Source organism: Rhinolophus sinicus, chromosome 14, assembly GCF_057876585.1.
Source record: "Rhinolophus sinicus isolate RSI-liver-muscle chromosome 14, RSI-T2T, whole genome shotgun sequence".
NCBI lineage: Eukaryota > Metazoa > Chordata > Mammalia > Chiroptera > Rhinolophidae > Rhinolophus > Rhinolophus sinicus.
Genome location: NC_142514.1, coordinates 34,603,286 through 34,626,226, shown reverse-complemented (window position 1 = coordinate 34,626,226; position 22,941 = coordinate 34,603,286). Strand labels below are relative to the sequence as shown.

Below are 22,941 nucleotides of genomic sequence, written 5' to 3'. Positions count from 1 at the left end.
CTCTCTGAACCTCAGTCTTCTCACCTGCAAAATGAGGGAGTTAAACTGAAGAACCCTCCAATGCTAGCATTCTTTGAACTTTTCAATTAAGTAAACGTTTATCAAGACCCTGCCAAGTGCCAGTTCTGGAGAAACTGAGCAAATAAGATGTGGTGTCTGCCCTAGATTAGAGTAGATTCAAGTTCTTAGCATCCTTCCCAACTAAAGCATTCTTGAGGAAAAGGTTACTTGATGGAATGCCTTTTTTTTTTTTCTTCCCACTTTTATGTTTTTGTTGTTGAAGTGATTTGAGTAGTGACTCCCAAGGGATGGCCTGGCCTGATTTCTCACTGATTCTCCATGAATACACACTGAACACCTCCTGTGAGCAAGTCACTGCCGAGGCCCTGTGGGTGGGGCGGGGGGCTGGGGCGTTGGGGTGGGGGGTCATGGTATAATATTCACCCAAGAGGCAGAGGGATGGAATGGAAACACTGCTGGCCTGGTTCTGCCACCACCTGACTTTCTGGCTTTGGGCAAGACCCTTCCTCCCTCCGTGCCTCTTGTTTCCCTATTGGTAAAATGCAGGGCTTTGAGTACGTGTTTGCACAGGTGTCTCCAAGCACTGATGTTCTGTGGTTCTGTGATTCTAGGATTGTCTGGGGAAATATTGAGCTGCAGTCCAAGAAAAGCCCCAGCTGCCCTTGCCTGAACTGACTCTCGTTGTCCTACACAGAGACCCGAGGGGCGGAAGCCGGGCGACGTGGCGCACAAGAGCATCGAGGCCGTGGTAGCCCGGCTGGAGAAGCAGAACGGCCTGAGCCTGGGCCACAGCACGTGTCCGGAGGAGGTCTTCGTGGAGGCCTCGCCCGGCACGGAGGACATGGACAGCCTGGAGGAGGCCGCCGTGCCCCGGGCTCTGTACGAGGAGCTGCTGCGTAACTACCAGCAGCAGCAGGAGGAGATGCGTCACCTCCAGCAGGAGCTGGAGCGGACTCGGAGGCAGCTGGTCCAGCAGGCCAAGAAGCTCAAGGAGTACGGGGCGCTCGTGTCCGAAATGAAGGAGCTCCGGGACCTCAACCGGAGGCTCCAGGACGTGCTGCTCCTGAGGCTTGGCAGCGGTGAGTGCCCCGCAGGCCACCTGCCACAGCACACGGGCAGGGGGGCCGCTGTGTGCAGCTCCTCTTCTGGGAGGGCACGGGGAGAGGCAGGCCACGTGCCCCCGAGGCCCGGCGCAGCCGTGACCCGCGGGGAAGCCACTCCCCCCCCACAGGGAGCCTGACAGCCTAGGAACGCAGCAGCCTCCGCTGTCTAGAACACAGCAGAGCCCGGGACGGGTGGCTCTGAGGACAGAGTGTCTGCCACCACTCATGCATTCATTCAGCAAGAGGCAGTGCCGGGCGTTATAGGAAACGTCTCCCAGGAGGTTTTAGGGTAGTAAAGGGAACTCGATGTGATCCTCAAAGATCCTGCCATCTTTTAAGGCAGAAAGTGATAGATGCCGTGGGAGGGATGCAGATAAAATGACAGGAGGCTTCAAAGGACGGACGGAGGTTATGTGTAACTGAGGGAGACTTCAGGAAGGAGATGGGCCTTGCACCGGGCTTTGAAGGGGATGTGGGGTTTCCAGGCACAAGAGGCGGCCAGAGGCAGCAGTCATAGAGCATGGAGAACACCTGGAGCGTGAGAGGAAGGGATACTGCAGATGTGGTTTGAGGACAGATCACTGAAGGCTTTGAAAACGGTACCAGCCTGGGGTGTCTGGACTCGTTTGGTAGGAATGAGAAACGTTAAAAAGCTTTTGAGCAGAGAGGCACATGACCTTAGGGAGATTACTATAAAGATGTATAAAACTCCTTTGATTTTTATACCAAAGGAGTTTTATACATCTTTAGAACTCAATAGGCTCTTATATTAAACCTGATTTTAACAAAGCAGGTCTTTAGGTTTTCTCATCTAATGTGGTTTAGAAGCAGGAATAAGGGGAAATCTGAACGGCATCAGGCTTGACAGCTGGGAGAGATGACTGCTTACCAGAGAGGAGAGACAGAAACACTCTTGCAGAACACGAGAGTCCAGAATCATAAAAGAGGCCAGTCAGCATTGAGGAAATGCTCTGCATCCCTGAAGACAGTCGTGAATAACTGCGTGTCAGTGACGTTGCGTGAAAAAGGGAGTCATCTAGTCTAGAAATACAAGTTCTGTCCCCAACGTTGAAGTCAAATACCATCTTCTGTTCAAGAAGGAAGGTTTCCGTTATCTGGATCACAGATGTACATGTAAAGCCTCATTCCTCTTTAAAGTTTAGATAAATGTGCTCTTACGCTACCTTACTTACATTTATAGGTGCCCTTTAGTTCTTAAACTCTGTCCCCAAGGCAGTATCTCAGTAGATCTTCAGGATGGCCCAGGGAGTCCACCGAGAGACCTTTTCATGCTTTTGTCACAGAGAAGGAAGCGGAGGTTGGGACTTACCCAGAGTCACTGGGAGAGGAAGAGGCAGAGCTCGTCTCAGAACAAGTCTCCTGATTCCTAGGCGGGTAATTGCCTCACTCCCGATGCTGCCTTGACCCTGGTCATTCTCCCAATCATAGCCTGTAGAAGTGCACAGTGACTCTAAAGGTCACATGAGGGGTGCAACTTAAAAAGTTATTTAAGTCCTTGATCAAAATAAAAACATCAAAGAGAAACCCTAGCTAAAATTTTGCACAAGTTGGGTTGGTCTTTGAGTGGGGGTGGGGGATGATGAAAGAACTGGAATTTTCAGAGAAAAAAAAAATGCGTCCTGGTCTTCAGATGAACAACTTATGTTCTCATCATACTCTGTATGCTCCGCCTTTTGCAAACTTCTCGAGGGGAGGGGAGGGGGAACACAGTAACAACATAAACTCTCCAGAACGTTATTTCGACTCCCAGGGAAACTGCCTGTTTTGCATGATTGTGAACTTAGCTGAAACCCCAGAAACGGCTCCTACACCTCTGGGGCCATAAGACATTTTACATCAGTATGTGCCTCTTTGGTCTTAAAACACTTAGACCAGCTTGACCCCGACGCAGTTTTCTGTCTTGATCATCCCAGACCCTCCCATCCCATAGGCCTTGAATGCACAGGAGGGCCAGTGGCTGGCTCTTCCCTGATCTGGTCACTGTGGCCACCACAGTGGGCTGGACCGAGCAGAAGTCAGCTCAGACCACAAGTGTGCATGTAGCACCCAGTGTGCGCAGCACCCTATGCTGTGGGCGCCACAGGCAGCCCAGACAAATCACACCCACCGTCCTGACCTGCAAAGGCATCAAGTCCATTGAGTAGCACTTGCTAATGGGAGAGGAATAATACGCCAAATTCTAAGATAATCCATAAGAATATAATAAAAAGATCTCTTTCTACCTTAAGGGGATGCTGGTTTTTCTCATGGATCTAGTCTAGTCTAGTCTCTGGAACCAGGCTTGATTCAAATCCCAGCTGCCCCACTTCCCAGTTCTGTGGCTTTGGGAACCTTCTTCTTTGTTTTCTTCTTCTTTCTTCCCTTTCTTTCTTCTTTGCTTCCTTCCCTGCTTTTCTCTTCCACAAATATTTCTGGCCTCCTGCTATGTGCCAGGCCTTTTTTCTGGTGGTAAGATTTCAGTTTATTTAAGTAAGATACGCCCTTGCCCTCTGCCCTTGAGGAACCCAAAGTTTAATGAGGGAGACAGCCCCTGACCCAGCCAGTGACAGCACATAAGTGTCACCACAGGGACAGAAGCACTCAGGGCTGTGGGACAGCAGAGGAGGGGCACCCACTGAATATGGGGGGGGGGGGTTTCAGGGAAAAAAGGCTTCCTGAAGGAAATGACTTCTGAGCTGGGGCCTGAAGGATGAATTTTTGTTATCCAGGCAAGAGTGGGTGGGTGGGAAGAGTGAGGAGCAGTCTAGGCAGAGAACACTTCTCGGAGGCTTGATGTTCTCATCTGTAAAATGGAAATAATGATGTCCTGCTCACAGCCTGTGACACACTGCACAGTGCCTGGCGTTCTGTGGGTGCTCAGTTACTGTCAGCTCCCTTTCCACAGCATTTAGTGCAGGGGCTAAGACAGAGTTCTGTTTGGTTTTTAACTCTGGCCTCCCCGACCGGTAATTGGCAGTATGACTTTGGAAGGGTTAACTAACTTTTCTGCCTCTTTGTCTAGAAGACAGAAGGGCTTGTATATGTATATGTTCCATCAACCAGCTAACACTGACCATGTGCTTTCTGTGGCTGGGAACTTGGGGAGATAACAAAGAAAACTAAGACATTGGTAATTGGGGAGTAGGTAGTGATGGAGATAAACATAGAAGCATATAATTGAAATTCTGGGGGAGGGGCCAGAATTAGATGTGGGACTCTCACTTGGTGGATCTGTTGTAATAGCTCCTAATTCATACATACACCAAGAAGCCTGAATCAAGGCAAAGAATAGCCGGAAAATGACAAGAGACCCTCTGATTCTTGGCTCCACGTGCCTTCTAATCCTGGCCTGGGGTTAATGTGTGGCCTGGGCTGTGCCATCCTCAGCCCCCAGGGCCTGGCTTGAGCAGTGTTCTTGAAGGCCTGTGCTTGCATATTGTTATGTGTCCACCTTGCCCAGGGACCCAGCTCGGGGGCCTGTGTCCAGCGTGGGTGCTGACTCATTCGTACCGTAACAGGCAAATTCAGAGACAGGGCAGGCCAACAGGCCAGGAGGTGCTCAGTGTTAAAAGGAAGGTTCCCCGCTGGAAAGAATCATTGCTGACTCTCCTAGGAATTGGGGTCCTGCAGCTGGTGGATGGAATTGGGCAGAGAGCAGGAGCCCGGCCTCTTGAGCCTAATGGGGACCTCAGAGCTGCCAGCAGGTCCCCCAGTACCCAGGAGTTGTAATCATGTACCTGATAGACGGTGGGGGGGGGGGGGGTAGCAGCATGATGTTACAAGATGTTTCAGAGACATCATTGGATGACTCACTTTGCATGTGTGCAGTCTTCTCTCATGCCTCCCACAAATAAACACAAGATGATTTAACAGGAAAAGATTTTCTAGGATATGGTATTATGGAGCTGGAGAAGAACTTAGGATGTAGGCTGTTGCCCTTGTGCTGCTGATGAGGAAATAAGCTCAGAAAACGTCACGGGCTTATTCCCAGGAGTCTCACACCAGGTCTTGTGTCCTTCCTCTGAGCCTTCCTCCCACTGGCTGCTTTAGTTCTTGGGACATCACTGTCCCTGACATGGAGGTGACACCTCTGCCCGCCCACCCCCTCAAAGGAGATGTGTCTGGAAAACAGAACTTGCCCTTTCCATGATCTTTGCCTGGAAAGCAGCCCTCTCTGATGGGAAGGAACCTCACTCTGCTACCCTAAGTGTCCCTTCTTTTGGGACTCCTGAGACAGTGTCAAAATGAAATGAGGAAGCATATGTGAAGAATGTAGCAGTCCCCCCTTATTCACAGTTTTGGTTTCTTTGGTTTTACTTACGCATAGTCAGCTGAGGTCCAAAAATATTACATGGAAAATTCCAGAAATAAACAATTCATAAGTTTTAAATTGAGCACCATTCTGAGTAGCGTGATAAAATCTCACGCCGTCCAGTTCCATCCCACCCTGGACATGAATCGTCCCTTTGTCCAGTGGGTCCACACTGCATATATTCCCCACCCATTAGTCACTTAGTAGCCATCTCGGTTATCACACCAATTGTTGCAATATCACAATGCTTGGTTCAAGTAACCTTTATTTTTCTTGATAATGGCCCCAAAAGGCAAGAGTTTCTGATGCTGGCAATTTGGATGTGCCAGAGAGAAGTCATAAAGTGCTTCCTTTAAGTGAAAAGGTCTGTACGCATAGGAGAAAAGAGTATATCGAGGCTTTGGTACTATCTGTGGTTTCAGGCATCCATCGGGGAGGCCTTGGAAGGTATCCCCATGGATAAAGGGGGACTGCTAGACAGTCCTGTGACCAGCATATTGTACGTGTTCAATAAATGGCAGTCCCTTTTTCCTTTTCTTTCTTTTCTGCACGCCCTTGCCCAAAGAAGCAAAAGGTGGGGATGCGAAAAGCATGAAGGTAGTCTAATTTATGAAGTACAGATTCGTCTGTGTACAGATCCATTTCTTCATTCAACAAACGTTTATCGAGGGCATGCTTTGTGCCAGGACTGTTACGTACAGGGATATAGAAATGAACAAGACAGTCCCTTTTAAAAATACTCACCACCTCGGGGGTTAGAGTAGTGTTTATAAAACTGGCACTTGGCAGACTCGGAGCATTCTAAGGGCATGAGGGAAAGCAGAACAGTGGAGAGCCTGTTCCAAGGGTGAGCTCCGGTGTATGCGAAGGAGTCAGTTCCAAGGTCTCTCCCGGTTTCTCCTCACTTCGATGCCTTACTCTTAGAGGTCAAAGACCAAGCCTTAGACATCGTCCTCGGTTTTTAGCACTGTAAGTACCTTTTAGATAGTTCAGTTCCTTTCAGTGTGATTCAGGCAACGTTCGTTCAGCTGGTTCCAGGGCTCTGTGAGGAGTGGGGAAGGGGGGAGGAAAAGAGGTAATTCCTGCTTTCAGGATGCGTACACACTCAGTCCGGTGGGGAGTGTAGACATGTCCACAGGAGGACACCTGGCAGAACAAAACACGTGCTGTAATTGCAGGCAGGAGGCATATGATGGTTTTAGATTTTGTGTGTGCTTTGTCAGGGGATGCAGATGGGATGATCACTGCTGACCAGAAGCCATAGAGATAATTAGAATAACAACAGTAATTCACACGCGCATGGCACTTGACAGATTTCAAAGCACCTTGACATTTTTATCTCATTGGAGTCTTCCTGGTAACCTTATTGTGAGGCCCGGTATGAACTGTTATCTCCATTTGCAAGAGGAGAAGAGATAATGTCCCTGTTGCCCAGATCACAAGCTGGTTGAAATTTTTGAAAACGGAGAAAGCCACTGTGACCTGCAAATCTGTCTTGGCTCTTCAGAGCTGGGTTCCTATCCCTGCTGTTCCCCTCTGGGCTCCTGCCTTGTGTTCTGCCCAAGGTCCGTGAAAATACCAGCTTTGATCTTTGAAATCCTTTGCGGTCTAAGCTGGCTTCTTTAAGCCCCGGTCTCTGATGGTGTCTTTGAAAAGGCAGCTCATAGCAGCCAAATGCCTCCTGCTGGCTTTCCCTGTCCTGGAGGCAGCGGGGCTTTGGCAACAGGTATTACTTGGGTTTGAATCTCAGCTCTCTCACTCATTACTTGTGCAACTTCAAGCACATGGTTTAACCCTTCTCAGCCTGTGCTTTCTCCTCTGTGAAATGGATACCTTCATGCCTGCATCACAGGCAAGAGAGGTCAGCTCAGTGATGAAGAACATGCATGGGCCCTGGGGTCAGAAATACTGGGGTTATGAACCCTGGTATTTCCACAGGCTAATCTTGTTGCTTTGGGCAAGTTAACTTCCGGGGCTTTTGTTTCCTCGGCAGTAAAGCAGAGTCCATGACAGTACCCACTGTTCTGGTTCTTCGGAGGATTAAGGGAGCAAATGCATGGAAAGGCCTCTGCCCAGCGGCTGGCACATAGTAAGTGCTCAGTAGGTCCAGCCTCTGTGGCACAGGGTGATTTGAGAAATGCACATGAGCTACTGGGTGGGAGATAGTGTGATAAGCTCTCATTGTCCTACAGGAGAGCGCAGACTGGCTGTCTGGCACATCTTAATCTTCCGTCAGACCCCATGTCTCCTGGAGATGGCTGCTTCTCCTTGTAAGTTCTCAGAAATCGTATTTGAATAGTCCATTTTACAGCTATGCCTGGACTTGATCTCAAGCTTAGTGGTCTGTAATTTATAGACTTCTCCCCCCACCCTCTTTTCTTGAGCAGAATCCCATCCTCCCAGCTCCAGTCCCGGGCCATTCCTTTTGACCCCCTTGATTCTTCAGACATCACTGGTTGTGGTTCAATTTCCTCTTTGCCAGGGCTCTCCTCCTGGGGCCTGTTTATCTCAAACCTCTTTTCCATCTCCTTCAGCCTTCAGTTCATTCTCACCAATAAGCAGGAGTGCTCACAAAAGTTGGGCTTTGAGAGAGAGCTGAAAAGCGTGGGTGAGAGGCATCCTGTCAGGTCAGGTTTTCATATCCCCATTTCAGAGCGGAGGCCCAGCGGGTCCACAACCTGCCAACTGCCTCAGTTCGAGGTGGAGCAGGGCCAAAACCACTGTGCCCTGTGCCTCCTTATCTTGGATCCCAGGCAGGAAAAGATGTAACAGTGAGAACTGGAATTGTTCCTCTTAAACATATGGGTCATCTTCCACTTTGAAGGACTTACTGTCCTGTTGGCTGAGTCAGAATTAGCCACAGTTCAGCCTAGATTATTTTAAGAGCTGATTTCAACGTGGCAGGACCGTCCAGGACCCTTCTTCCTCTTTTCTCCCTGGAGTTTATTTTTCTGTGCCATGGGATGGGGCTGAGGGACAAGCCCGGCTGTTCCTTTGCTGTCTGCTGCAGAAGCCAGAACATACAGGAGTTGCTGGGCTTTTCTCCATTGCCACACTGGGAATGTGCCTGCTTCCTAGGAACGAGTCTTTGGCTTAGGTGTGGCTGCAGGACAGGCTTGTTTTCTGCTGAATTTGCCAGTCAGAGGAATGGAAGTGGGGAAGGTGCCAAAAGGTTCCTTACGGGCGGGGGCTGGCCTCTCTGAACACCTGCTTTGGGCCTGAGGGTAGGTGCTTTTCATACATGAAACAACCTTACAGTAGATGGTATCACCAGATGAGGAAGCAGCCTCAGAGACTAAGTACATTGCCTGAGGCCGCAGCACCAGGAAGAGCCTCCCTTTTCCATGCATCAGGCCGTCTGGTCACACAGGCTCTCAGCCCCTGTGCTTCCAAGTGCCCTCATGATTAGACCTCCTTTATGTCCTGCAGTGGGTTCTGGGATGGCTGGGCTCTTAAGCGATTAGGTGAGATGTTTCCCACCTAATTGAAGAGCCCGCCACTTCTTCATAGTTTTAGCCTTGCCAAGCTATATGGTCTAAAGAGGCCAACCAGAAAATTCCTAGAGTTTTACAGAAATTATCTCTTTAAAGAGAACCCAGTCCCACCTCTCAACCCTCATCTTCTAGATGGGAACACTGATGACCAGAAAGGAAATAGGACATGCCTACACCAGGTGGAATCTGAACAAATTAATCGTCATGAGGCAGGGAAGGTTCATGTTCAGCCATGATGGGTGGATGGAGTCAGTCCAGCTGTCAGCAAGGCCCAGAGGCTGGCCACACCCTCCCTTGCTGTTGCAGGTGGTTCTCTGAGTTTGGTTGCAGGTAACTCGTAGGATCCCAGCACCTTAGTTCTGTAAGGAGCCCCAGAGCTCACCTAGTCCAGCCTCCTACACAGGACAGGTAGTGTCCCTGGCAAGTGGTCACTGAGCCACTGATAGTCCCCTAGAGACAGCGTAGCCCATTCCATTATTGGATGGCTCTGGCTGTAGGGAAATGTTTTTATGCAGGAACATTTATTGGACTCTTCCAGTGTTTCAGGCTCTGCACTAGGCACGGGGAAATCAAGCAGCTAAGACTGTATTCCTGCCTTAAGGAAGTCACAGTGTCATCAGCTGACAGTCGGGATGCCGGGTGACCCTTGCTGCACTCCTGGGCTCTCAGGGTGTTGGGAGAGGATCGAGAGAACGGCTCCTTACATGACTGGGGCAGGGGTGCTGAGAGTGGCTGGAGAAGGCCCCCAAATAAGGAACTAGTTAGATTTATCCAAATGAAGAGGAAGTGACAACAGGAGAACCTGAACAGAGATTTGGAATTGTGAGAGAGGCTGGCTTATTCAGGAATTGCAGGCAGTTTCTGGCCGGACTGCAGAGTGAAGAGGTAGGTAGGAGGGAGAGCCGAGGCAGCAGAGGTAGGCGAGAGCAGCTAGAAACTGTACCAGCCCCTCCTGCAGGTGGAACACCAGGCTCTTCCCCCTGGAGTGACCTGGGGTCTGGCCTTTCAACCTCAGCATTGCGGTTTCCTTTGAACCAGCCAAATCAATCAACCATTGAGCAAAGATGAATCCCAGTGGTCTCTGCTCTGGAAGGGCTCATGGCCCGAAGGGGAGATCAGGCAAGGCCAAAGTCACAGGTTGATTTGTTTGGGAGACGCAGTGACATCTTCTGGAGAAATCAAAATGCAGCTTTTGAGTCAGTAGGCCTGAATGAGCCATGTAATACAGTTTTTGTTTGCTTTAAATGATTCAGCCCTGTGATGGAGCTCTGCCTCTCCATCGCTCCTGCCCTCAGATACTCACAGTGCCTCACAGAAACCCCTTGGGAATCCGAGGGCCCCCCCCCCCACCTTGTGCCACCCACTTCCCTTATTCCCACCAGAACCCCGCAGCCTCCCAGCCCAGCCAGGTCTGGCCCGGGACCAAAGGCCATTCCACATACATTCAGGGCATGTGCGGGCTTTGATGGCTTCTCTGGCAGGGCAGACCCATGTGTTCTGTGTATCCCTGCCCTTTGGATGCTGTCTGGACCCAGACAGATGGGCGAGGAGGGAGGTAAGAGAACCACAGATGAAGAACCAGCCCAGTTCTGTCTGGCCACCAGCTGGCAGAGGACAGCTCACCTCCTACAGGTGAGATGAATCCTGGTGACGCTCCCTCCTCCTCACTGCCCCCCTGCAGGACTGTGGAGTTCTTCACGGACTCCCTGGGAAGGGCAGCGAGGCTCCCACAGAGCGGGCATTGTGTGAGAAGCCTGTGAGAGCCCCACGCTTCGTTTAGCTGAGGAGGGGTAGGGTAGTGGGCAGAGCAAGGCTTTGGACTCTACAACGCTGAATTGGAGCACTCACCACCCAGGTGACTTTCTCGACAAATTACCTCTCTGAGCCTCTACAGAGATAGTATGATCTATGTTGCAGGCTGCCATGAGGATTACCTCTTTCATTCAACTCCCGAGTGTCAATATGTGCCACGGCCGTTGTACGGGGTGCTGGGGATAGACCAGTGGACAAGGCTCTGGCTGTCCTTGGCGTTTCCATCCCAGCCAGGGGGAGGGTAAGCAAATAATCACTAGACAGTGGGGTGAAAAGTACTACAAAGATAAAAGGTATTTTGATGGAGGGTACTGAACAAAGAAGACATTCAGTAAGTGTCGGTCACATTTCCTTCTCAGGGAAAAGCATATATGTCATTTGAAATGGGCATTTGTAATTCCTCCGAGTGGACAGGACACCTTGACCCCCGTGACTGGGGACCTGGGCCAGCTTCTGCCACCCCTTTCTGCTGGGCTGCTTCTCCCCTTTGGCGAGGGGCCTCTCTCAGATCCATGCCAGCTCTGGGACTCTGTGGGTCTGAGTTCCCGAGGGACTGCCCCCACTGTGGGGGATCCACATGAGCTGCAGGGATCTCACCAGGCCCAGGACCTCAGGCTGGAACTGCTCCTGCTTTGCTCAGCAAAGCCTGTGCTAGCTCCAGCTCTAGCCCTCGCTCTCGCAGAATGCACTCAGAAAATGGAGAGGGAGGGGCGAGGGTCCTGAAGAGCCCTGCTTCCTGTGATCCCATCCCCCTGCCTGACTGCGCCCGCCTTCCCCAGACCCTACTTACTCATCAAAGCTCCAGTCAGAGTTCACCTCTTCTCTGAAGCCTTCCAGGATCACCGAGCCAGTGACGATGTCTCTCTGCCCAGGTCTGTGCAGACCATCACACTGCCTACTTCCTGGTCAGTCAGTGAGCCTCCATGATGTGCCCATGGCCTGCACCATATGAAGATAAATACCTCACCCCAGCCATCCTTCAAGTCCCAGCATAGCCTGGAGCCATCCTTCTGAAGACTTCCTAGTCTCCTCCAGGTGTAGCACTCCCTCCTTTGCTTCTGTTACCAAGTCTGTGTCCTAACCCCTGTCAGCAACACGGTGGGGATGACTGATCTGTTGCCTGTCTCTTTCCACTGCTGGACTGTGAATCAAGGCCTCCTTGCCCAGGACGGCACTTACTAGATTCTCTCTGAAGGAAGGAGACCAGATTTGTCCCCACCCTCCATGGAAGTATAATGGAACTAAGAAACAGTTGCGTAGCTGCAGCAGCCAGTGAGAATGGCCGATACCTTTTGAGGGGATGATGGGGTTCCTAGAAGGGGCGCCACCTGCCCAGCACTGGGCCGTCTCCCCTGTCTCTTTCTAAGGCCCCTGTGTCCCTCCTCTGTTGTTCCATAGCTGTTCCCATGCTCAGGTCCTTTCCAACCAAGTGGAATCCTCTTTTTTTCTGCCAAACCTGGTGTGCTTCTGTGCCACAGTAGGTGTTCTTCATGCATTTGAGAATTGTGAGCTGATTCACTTTTTACGTATGAAGAAACTAGAATTATACCTATAGCAGAGAAACTTCCTGTTCACTTCCAGAAGTAAACGGCATGGTTTAGTACTTTTTAAGAAAAATCTAATATTACTAGCTTTTCTATTTCAGCAGAAGTCAGAAATGTATTTAGTGTGCAAGCATATCTATTTTTTGATTTCTGAACCTCCTGGAAATAACAAAAGCATTAGCTTTTTAGACAGCTTTTCAGAAAGAACAGCATTGGTCCAATTTAAAATAAGCAAGAACAAAGAGCAGTACAATTTCATCTGTTTGTTGTGCCAACAAACATTTACCAAGCCCCTTACTCTCTGCCACGATTCCCATTTTATGGAAGAAGCCTCTGCGGCTTTAAGAAGTAAAGTAACAGAACCAGGATTTGCACTGTGCTCTCTAACACTAAATCCAGTGCTTATCTATCAGATCGCAAGTATCTGTATGCTCTGTGATCGCATGTCACATGTTAAATTCGCATCTTCTCCTGAACTGGGACCTGCCTGATTTGTTCTGGGTCCCCAGTGCCTCTTACAGGGCCTAGATCTTATTATGCAGTCAGCGATTGTATGATGGCTGGGTTCATGAATGACTGAATGAAAAGACAAGTACTACCTTTTATACTTTGTCAAAAACTTCCTTCACCCAGCTGAAAGGTTTCTCTCCATGGAAGCTATAGTTTCCCCAAAATAAACCTGAAGTGGATCAAAAGGCTTTTTTTTTTTTTTTTTATTCCTACTCTTCCCCCAAAGTGAAAAAAGTTCCTTTGTTACTTAAAATAGCTGCACCAGATCATACAATGCTGTCTCTTAGCACAAGTGCTTATTATTGTGGCTAATTTGGTCACATGTGTTAGAAGGAGAACAATGCCTCAGAAATTTTTAAAAGCAAAACAGCAATCTGAAGCATTTGTTGTAATGAGATGTAAATTACCAACATCAGGAGTAGAGCTGACTAAAATTTGCAATGAAGTGTCCCCCCCTCTTAAATGGAAAGCACTAGAGGCCCTCCCTCCTTCTCCCTCAAAGAAACCAACCACATGCCTTTTTGTTCCTTTTCTTTCTGATTCTGTAATACTAAACACTCTGCTTTCCTGACTGACTCATTCATTCATCCATCTGCCATTTCTGAGGTTTGTCTGAACCTCTGTTTCATGCCTGCCTCCATGCTAGGCTCTTCCCAGAGGCATTATCAGCTTGCGTGGTAGCTATTGGTAATCCCCATTTTGCAGGTAGGAAAACTGAGGTACAGAGACGTGAGGTGGCTTGTCGAGATCATGCAGCTGGGATTCACACCCAGGTCTCCTGACGAACCCCTTCCAAGTGGTGCCTTCGGCTGGTCTGCCCCCCTTGCTGTGGCTGAGGCACCTGGTACCTTCTATATACAGGGCCAGAGGAGGAGGCAATTGTAGTTTAACACCGGGCAGCCACCTGGTGTCAAACAGTGGTAGCCGCGAGTGTTAGGAATAGTTTTCTTGGAGAGCCAAAAGATCCCAGTATGGTAGCTTCAGAACTGGGCAAATCTTCATCAGCCCCTGAGGAGACCCGTGTGAGCACGGGGGAGCATGGGTGTGCTGTGGAGGGCAGGGACCCACTCTAAGCCAGGCCTGTGCTAAGGCACCTGGCACGAAAGAAGCCCAGCTGGGCCCCCGGCTCACAGAAGCTACGGCCCAGCAGCGGACTAACTTGAGCCCCCAAGTATAACATGAGTGGGAGCCGTGACGGGGGGTGAGCCGCTATTTACTGAGCAGCCACTCTGTGCTCGATTCTGGATTAATCATTTCATGTATGTGGTTAACTCATTTAATCTTCAGTCTTGCCAGGTTGCTGTTGTCGTTCCTCCTCTCAGGCGAGGCAACAGGGTCAGAGAGGTTAGGTAATTATTGATGTGCAAAATACCTGCTGAGGAGAGGATTTGAACCAGGCGCTGTTTTCAGCCCTGGACTCTGACATAAAAAGACACAGTTCCTGCCTGCCCTCAGACCTCACAGTCAGTGGGGGAGACAGGCATAGAAACAAATGAGTGCATCTGATTATTATGGGGTGGGGTGGTAGGGAGGACAGCGCTTGGCTACCTGAGGAAGCACACAGCTCACCTAAATAGCAGCTGGCAAAGCCAGAATTTAAACTCTAGTCTCTCTGACTCCAAATTCCAAGCCAAAGGGTGGAGACAATTACCTCCATTGGAAGGGATGGGGCAACCTCATGGAGGAGGTGGCATCTGAGTCCTCAAATCCCTGGTGGAGTTTGGATAGGTGGACATCACGGGATAGAATGATCCGGACAGAGGGATTGGCACAAGCAAAGACCGGGAAGCAGGAAGGACAGGTGTGTGTGCGTGTGTGTGTGTAGAGGGCTGGGCACGCCACTTGGGAATGGAGTCGGACTATGAGGGGTGCCCGGCAGGGGGTGGGGCCCTGCTCCTTCTCATGTCCCTTAGATGTCCCTCCATAGCCCTCTGAATTGTCTGGTCTCCTGGCTAGATGTTTCCAATTTCTATTTAACAACCCTAGTTTCTACTTCAGAGGCTGCAGAAAGGGTTTGCAGACATTTGTGAACAGTTGCCCACCCACCCTACCTCCACCCCCAAGCACCTCAACTCAACAGCAGGCTCTACTTCAGAGTCGCTGCCACAGCCCTTTTAAGGGCCTTCCTCCCCCACACACCTTTCTCACCTCTTTCATGTCACGATGCCTTTCCTGAGAGCCTGCTATATGCCAGGCACTGTCCTCGGTGCCAAGATTGCAAAGAGACGAAATCTTCGCCCTTGAAGAGCTACACACTCTAACGTGGATGACAGGCAGATTGGCAGATGACTGCACATACAATTTTCCAAAAGTGTTTACAATGTAGAGACATCCTACCTGGGAGTCATCAGAGCAAGGCTTCACAAAGGAGACACCTGTGCTTCGCTCTGAAGTCTGAGCAGGTGGATAAGGTGGCGTTCGAGGCCCAGACCATAGTGCATCCAAAGGCACAGAAGCCTGGGAGGACACAGCACGTGGGGGACCTGAGCAGAGCTATGGGGGACGGCGACAAGTGAGCACCAGAGGCAGAGGGAGGCTGGCAGTTCTGAGCCTTCAGGGGGCGGTGGTATGTGACTTGATTTTGAGGGTAACAGGGAGCCTCACAAGGAAGAAAGTGGTCGGGTGAAGATCTCTTTGGCAGCCATTGTGCAGACGGATGGGAGAGAAGCAGACTGAAGTCAGAGCTGCACTGGATGCCTTCTCTTGTCCCGCAGCTCCCTCTCATAGAAGCAAAAGGAAGCTTTGGAGAAAGGACACGGTCTTGCCAAAGATGACCTGTGAGCCACTGGCTACATGGACCTCCTCCTCGCAGCCCATTCTTTGTCCCTGTCACTGAATGTTAGAGCAGGAAGAGACCTCAGAGGCCAACTAAGCCATGCCCTTTAGGGGAAACTGAAGTAGTTACTTCTGCCCTGATCTCAGAAAAGATCAAACGCTCCACTTGACTTTGTAGTGCAGAAATTCACCCTGAAATTTCATGCAGAGAGAGGAAAAACTTTGGCATCTGCTGCTGAAACTTTAGAATTATTCATTCATTGTTGTCATTCTTTTATTCATTTAGCAAACATTCAGAGAGCACCTACCCAGTGCCAGACGCTAGGGACAAAGAGAAGAATCAGACCCAGGCCCGGCCCTTGAGTAGGGAGCGCACTGTTGGGAGATGCTCTCAGGACAGTTAGGATGCTGTCAGCCCTTCAGTCGGCCAGCTTCTGCGTCTACAATCCACTCACCCACAGGGGCACAATTAAAACAGCAGAGCCAGGAGTTCCGAGATCTAAACTCACTCTACCAAGACGAGCCATGCTTTTTTATCTGCGCTGTTCTGCTCCCCAGCCATCTTGCATTCAGCTTTGTGCAAGGCTCATGCTTAAATCGTGGAAACTACAGAGATTCTGTCTTGCAGATGGCAGCTGCCAGCAACTCAGGAATGATACTCTTGTTCTGGGAAGCCCTGTCATGAGGAATTTTAGTAACAAAATCACCAATACCTTCCCTACCACCAGCCAAAGTCTAGGATGTGGCAACTGAATATAGAATTGCAACCAGATTGTGAGTCAGGTCTTTAGTATATAAAGAGCTGTACCAAGTTGTGCATGTGGTTCGGGGGAAGAAAAATTGGGACCATGCAATTCATCAGTTACTTAAGTTATATGCCCAGCCATGGGGACCTGCTATGGCAGTAGCTAAATCTCTGACCCCAATCACCTCCTGAAACGTTTGCATTGGGAGAATTTTCAGGATGCTGAACTCCCCGTTGGCCTTTGGAGCTGCTCTCCTGCAAAAGTTAATCAAATCATTCAGCCTTATTTACTCATTTTCATCCTGTTTCTCTGCCCTTTGGTAATCAAGACACAATAGGTGATTTAAAAAATAGTCCATCATTTTTACAAGCTAATGGAGGAAAAAAATATCCCCCATAGAAACCACCACCATTTGTCTAGCTTCCTTTCACTGTTTAATCTGCACATAATTTTTGTTGATTGCATTAAAATAAAAATCAGGATGGCTGCTGGATGAGGCAATCAGCAGCCCATCTGTATTGTCCTCTAATTTCTTGGTTGAAATGCTCCTGTGTAGATGCTGGGTGTTGGGGCAGGGGAGGCGTTTGCATTGCCCCCCATTGCTTTTTCCTGACCTCTGTTTTTCCTCTGTGGCTTGATCCACTGTAGGCTGAAGAGATGGGGGGTTGGGCAAGTACACTTTGCTTATTGCGGTAATTGCACCCCTTCTCCCCCAGTCTTAAGAGGACCTCTTTCCTGTTGAGTCCCCTGCATTTCCCTTCAGGCAGCAACGCCCTAGAAGAGCGCTTCTCATTCATCCTTAATTAGAGTCTAGTCCATTCTTGTCTTCCAATTTTCCAACTTTTCACTTGTGACATTCATACCTCACATGATTTTCAAGCCTGGGTTTAAGTGTAGTCCAATGGACAAAAACGAGCCAGCATATTTGTGTGTGTGCCACTGTGTGCTGATAGATGCATAGTTAAAAATATTTGCATTTTATTTTCCTTGGAGTTCTAGACAGATCTCTTTTCTTAACTGCCTAGGTCCCGCCATTGACTTGGAAAAAGTAAAGTCAGAATGTCTCGAGCCCGAGCCGGAGTTACGGAGCACTTTCAGTGAGGAAGCAAATACGTCGTCCTATTACCCCGCTCCTGCACCTGTCATGGACAAGTATATCCTAGACAATGGCAAGGTAGTGTTTCAAGCTCAATATCGATTCCCTGCAAGTGTTTGTTAGTCAGAGTCAAGATGGAGAGTACGGTGGAGCTTTCCGACACACAGCTTGACCGGTTGGCCTCCTAGCCTAGCCCTAAGGGACTATTTCCAGAATTCATGGGTTGTAACTAGTGGAGTCCTACGGGGACTTTTTGTTTTTCTCTTCCTGTTTAGAAAAAAATAAATAAATAAATAAATAAATAAATAAATAAATAAATATATATATATATATATATATATATATATATGGCCAAAACAACTGTAAAACTGAACTGCCATTATAAAACAGCTTATTGATGAGAAAGATTTTAAAAATGATAATTTGATGGAAACTGTCCGACCCCTCTATGATACCAGATGCATAAAATTGATAAGGTGAACTAGAAATGCAATACGTGATTTGCAGATAACAAAATCCCTTCGCCATGTATGAAGTAGCCGCATGTTCCAAGCCCTGTGCTGGGTGCCAGGAGTACAGAGGTGAATGAGACTTGCTTCTTGTCCCTAAGCGGCTTTCAAGCTGTATATTGAGGGGTGGTTAGCCCACAGTCCTAGGACCACATGTAACTCCTCAGCTTGTCTTTTAGGCCCTTGGGGAAAAATCATGCAAGAAAACCTAAGCACTGTTAGTAATTATATTGGTACAGGGTGAAAGCGATGGGATAGCCTTTGGAAGTCTTAAAGTCACATGATGATACAGCAGCAGGGCAGGAAGGAAACCATCCTAACATCCTTCTAACATCCAAATGAATTTGTCTGGGAAGAAGTGTATTGAAACCCTTTACGTAGGCACTGGTCCAATTCAGTTTTAGTGCTAAATTCTCTGCCACCATGGCATACATTACAGACATCAGCTCTCCTTCCCCCACAGAATCATCTCTGTCAGTCCATTTTTCTTGCCTTATGCTTCAAAAGGTCTCTGTTTATCCAGTATTGTTCCCCACTGGGTTGATGAAAAAGAGAAGGTTGTTGTATTTGGGTTTGTCCAGATATATCCCTGCAACTGGCCAGACTGAGCCAAAGCAAATATTGTCAAGCTGAGGAAATAAAACCTGTTAGTGTTCAGGGCTCTCTTGGAAATGCTGCCATTCCCTTACCTCCCACCGAGCGCCTCCTCCCCTGCAGAGGCAGAACTGACAGGCAAGGCCTTAGGCCCATTCTGCGTCGCCTCGCTTCGGCCAACAGATGTTCCGAGGCTGCTTTGCTGAGCAGAGGTGACATGAGTGGCAGTCGGAAGCCTGGAGGCCGACTTCTAAGCGTAGCTCTGTCTCTGTGCTTCCTGTGTGACCTTGTAGGTCATTCCCTTCTCTGGTGTTCAGCTTCCCTGTCTGTGAAAGGTGGAACTGGGTGATGCTCCCACAGGCTTCTGGTGCCTCAAACTATTATCTAAGTTTGGTGACCCTTCCCCAATAGAAGATAAAGAAAAGGAAGGACTGGTCTTTGTTTGTTGATTTCTTTTTTAGTCACGATCACATTGTGAAATGACTAGAGACCTTTTTTTAAAGTAGCCTGAAGGGAAATCTGTTTCTCTCTTGCTTTGAAAACAACTAATGAACAGTTTCTGCACATTATGGGGGCTTCTTTTGCAAAGGTATCACTTTTCCTCCCAACAGTGGGTCTCTTAAATCTTACTTAATTTGTTGTCACACGACTTGCACAACAAATCTTGAAAACGGCAGTTTTGTTTTTATTTTTGTCATTGTCAACATGCTGCTATAAAACGAAACCTGGCTTTTGTTTGCAACTAATTTGTAGTCAGGCAGAGAAATGTATTAAGGGAGAGGAAAGGAAGCGGACATCCCGGGCATGGATGGCAGCTGCCCAGTGCGGCGTCCCCACATCCCAGAAGTGGCCCTCACTGTTCTTGGCTCTGCGGGCATTTCTGACCCTTCCTTCTCTCACCTGCATGAACAAAACCCTTAATCTCTGCAAAGCGTAGAGCATTGGAATGGGATCTGTGTCCTCGTAGGAAACTACTTTATTCCTACAAACCATTTCACAGAGACATTTTTTATCAAGTCCCATCCTACCAGATGCCACAATTTTAATATCCTCCCTTAACATATTTCGGTCATATAGTGAACTGTGGTTTATGCGACGAAGTTACTTTCTGATTTTGATAAAGTTCATTGCTTTCCTTTTAAGACATTTTATTTCAAAAGCTCCAATTGAATCATAAAGCTGCAAAGACCATTAAAGTTTAAATAGTCTAATTTATATGTGATATACATCAGGACACGCATCCAGAGAAGGGATTCGTCTACAGTTCCACAGCGGGATAGAGGCAGGCAAGCGGGAGCTGGAAGCCAGACCTCCTGATTCCCAAGCCAGTGCTCTTTGCAGTCAGTTCTGCTGCAGCCCTGAAAGCTGTGCATTGCCCTAGGTGACCTTGAACTCGGCTGACCTCAGAAGTCTTTATCCCAAATGCCCCAGCATACACCTCTGATGGGTCTTATACAGGGGCATTTCTTTCTGTGACATAAGGTTGGCCTTGTACTTGAGTGAATGTCAGAAAACAGTTTATTCTCCAAGGCACAGTACCTCATCAGAACTGAAAGCCAGTGCCCTTAAAACATGTTCAATATGCCATCAGGTTCTTCCTTTGTGTTCAGACTAGTCTTGATCACTTTGTAAGGAACAAGAGTCAAAGCCTCGAGCCCTCCCCACAGAGCTGACTGTGAAGGGCTGAATCAGGTGGTGAAGGCTCTCAGCAAGTTAGAAATTCAGAGGGGATAGGACTTAGCCCTGGAGTAGTTAAGGAGTGTTTCCTGGGATTTGGACTGGGGCTTGAAAGATTAGCAGGCTTAAGAAGACGGGAGGGAAAGCATTCATTCCTGGACAGGGAAAAGAGATGAGCAGAGACGGGCCTGGCCGGGGGTGGGGGTGGGGGGGAGCAAAAGAATTAACAGTACTGGATGCGTGCTGTCCTTATGTTTTACCCAAGTTATCTCATTTAATCCTCAAGCTGCTCTACAGATTAGGTGGTGTTCTGTCTATCGTACAGCTGAGAAAAGGAAGGCTCAGAGAGCTAAAGTGACTTGCCCAGGATACCCAGCAAGTTAGGTAGAAGAGCCAGGATTCACGTCCAAGGCCGGAAGCTCCAGAGCCCATCCTCTTTCTGATACCGCACACCGGAAGTAGAAAGAAATGAAGGCGTTGAGGAGCTTCCTAGAGTGATGGACATGGTAGGGAAATAAAAGTGAGTAGCTTGGTTGCAAACAGGATTCTAGAGGGGCCTTCAGAGCCGACGGACGAGGTCAGAGTTTATGTGACAGGAAACAGGGAGCCATTCAAGATTCTAGACAGTTGGTAGACAACTCACATCTTTCACAGACTTTGTGAAAAACTGCTGAATTCATCTAGTCATAGAAGGAAAGATGTCTTTTAGGAACATGAATCTGGCAGTTTCCAACGTGAGTTAGAGGGAGCAGGGACAGCAGGTAGGAAGGGCTGGCCTTCCCACCTGGGTGCCCTGTCTGCCCTGGGTGCCGGCAAGGGAAGTGACCCGCAGGGACAGAGGAAAACTGGAAAGGAAAACTAACTGAATGGAGACCCGCTGTGCTTGGGCCACGTCAGCATCCACGTCACTGGCAGCAGCAGGAAAGCAGGAGAGCATGGGTTTCGGGTCGTGCAGATTTGGGTTTGAATCTTGATTTTAAGTTTTACCGATAATGTGTCTTAGGAAAAGTAATTTAGTCCCTCTGAATCTCTGTTCATGTCTGTAAAATGGGAATAATAATATCTAGTTGTTTTAATCTTAAGATCATCATGAGGATAAATTGAATGGACAATACCTGGTTCAGTCTAGGTGCTCAAAAGATGCTAGCGTCCCCTTTCTCTTGTAGACCATTGGCTACAACGACTGTCCTCTCTCTTTGAAAAGTAACAAATTAGAAGATTACAAGAAAGCAAGGCTTGCAGTAGCTAAGAGCAGACACCTTGGAAAAACTGAAGTTTTCTTCCATCTCTACAGTTTTCTGATCCTGAGTTTAATTCCTTGTTTTTCTCCCATCTGGAAGCTTGCGTGGGTAGCACCAGACTGTCATCGGGGAGGTGACTTGGGCCTAGCAGGGAGCAGCAGGGAGCTTGTCCACAGCGTGCCTGATCTGGCACACAGACTGCCCATCTTCAGTTCAGACTGCAGAGCAAGAGCCAAACTTGACCTTGGGTTGGTGTTGCCCAGCCAGCCCCAGGCGGCTCATCTCACGCCAGGGTCTCTTATCTTGAGCCGGATGAACAGATTTGTGGTACTGAAGTTTGCAGCATGTGGGGGGCGGCTAGGTGGATCTGCCTGTCTGATATCATTCGTGCCTGCAGAAGTCTGAATGACCTTTGAGCAAAAGGAAGTGATGTCAGATGTGGCAGCTGCATTGTTTGCTTACATCCAGGTGTGGGCTCTGTGGCTTTCTTTTTCTCCTTTTTTTTTCCTTTTTTTGATGGTTGAAAAACCTCAGTAATTGGTAAAGAAAGAAGTGTTGTTGGCTGACCTGTCTGCCCACCGTGTAGTGCTCACCTTCCTCTCCAAACCAAGCTGTAGTAGAAAGATCTTTAATTACCTTTGAACAATGGGTGGTGTGCAGTGTCCCAAACCAGGACTTCTCCTGAGACGCCTCCAGACTGTGCAATGACAACCTGCAGGCCTTTGTGAAGACAAGGACCTTTGGCAGAGCCTCTTTATTCCCCTTAGAAACTTCAGCTTATTAGTAGCTGCCTCCCCTCCGTCCCCACAGAGGCCATTTTCACCCTCCATAGACTCAGCAGAAATGCAACATAAATGGCGGTGGCACAGTCAAACTCTTTTTTAATGATTAATGGTAGCAAATGTTTTTTAAAAGAGCCAGAAAGGAGAAAAAAGTTCAAAGCTGGTAGCTCATTGCTAGAACATTCTGTGTCTTCGGCATTTATTGACTCCGCACTGAAACTTTCTGAGAGCTTCCTTTACGGGAGCGTAAGATTGTGTTCTGTTCTGTGTGCCATGAGAATCAGACCAGGACACTGTGATTGTGTGCAATTTAAAATCGTCGGTTTTCCGAGTCAGAAGGAACTTAGAGATGAGCTCCATCTCCCAGCTCAGTTCACGAGAAGCTGAAGCCAGAGATGGGAAAGGACTTGCACAAGCACAGTCCGATTAATGGCAGGGCCCGGATAGCTGCCCTCCCCACTCCAGCTAGCAGTGGGTTTCAAACTTAGCTGTGCATAGAATTACCTAGGGCGCCCTAAACCACAGTGTTACCTGGGCCCCACCCAGATGAAATAATCAGAATGCCTGGGAGTGGGGCCCAGGCATCAGCAATGTTTACAAGGATCGCTCCCCCGGTGGCTGACCCCATGTGTGCCCAGGTTGAGAGCCAGTGTGCGAGAAGGCTATGCATCCCAGCATGTTCACAGAAGAGAGAGAGAGAGGTCTTTCTAACGTGTAGCAGAGTA

General features: G+C 48.7%; 2 protein-coding genes across 9 annotated transcripts in view; both read left to right on the top strand.

Annotated features, from left to right (window-relative positions):
• The window catches only part of AGBL4 (AGBL carboxypeptidase 4), a 1,081,794-nt gene that overhangs the window by 848,938 nt on the left and 209,915 nt on the right, over nucleotides 1-22,941 (top strand). The gene's annotated exons all lie outside the window — the stretch shown is intronic.
• BEND5 (BEN domain containing 5) overlaps nucleotides 1-22,941 on the top strand; it is a 51,763-nt gene that overhangs the window by 19,841 nt on the left and 8,981 nt on the right. For 2 of the 3 annotated variants that reach the window (XM_074334692.2, XM_074334693.2), the window contains 2 exons: nucleotides 716-1,100; nucleotides 17,343-17,491. In XM_074334692.2, coding sequence (XP_074190793.2) covers nucleotides 716-1,100; nucleotides 17,343-17,491 — 534 coding nt within the window. Of the gene's footprint in view, nucleotides 1-632; nucleotides 1,101-17,342; nucleotides 17,492-22,941 lie in introns of all 3 variants that reach the window. The other variant, XM_074334695.2, reaches the window with a different exon arrangement.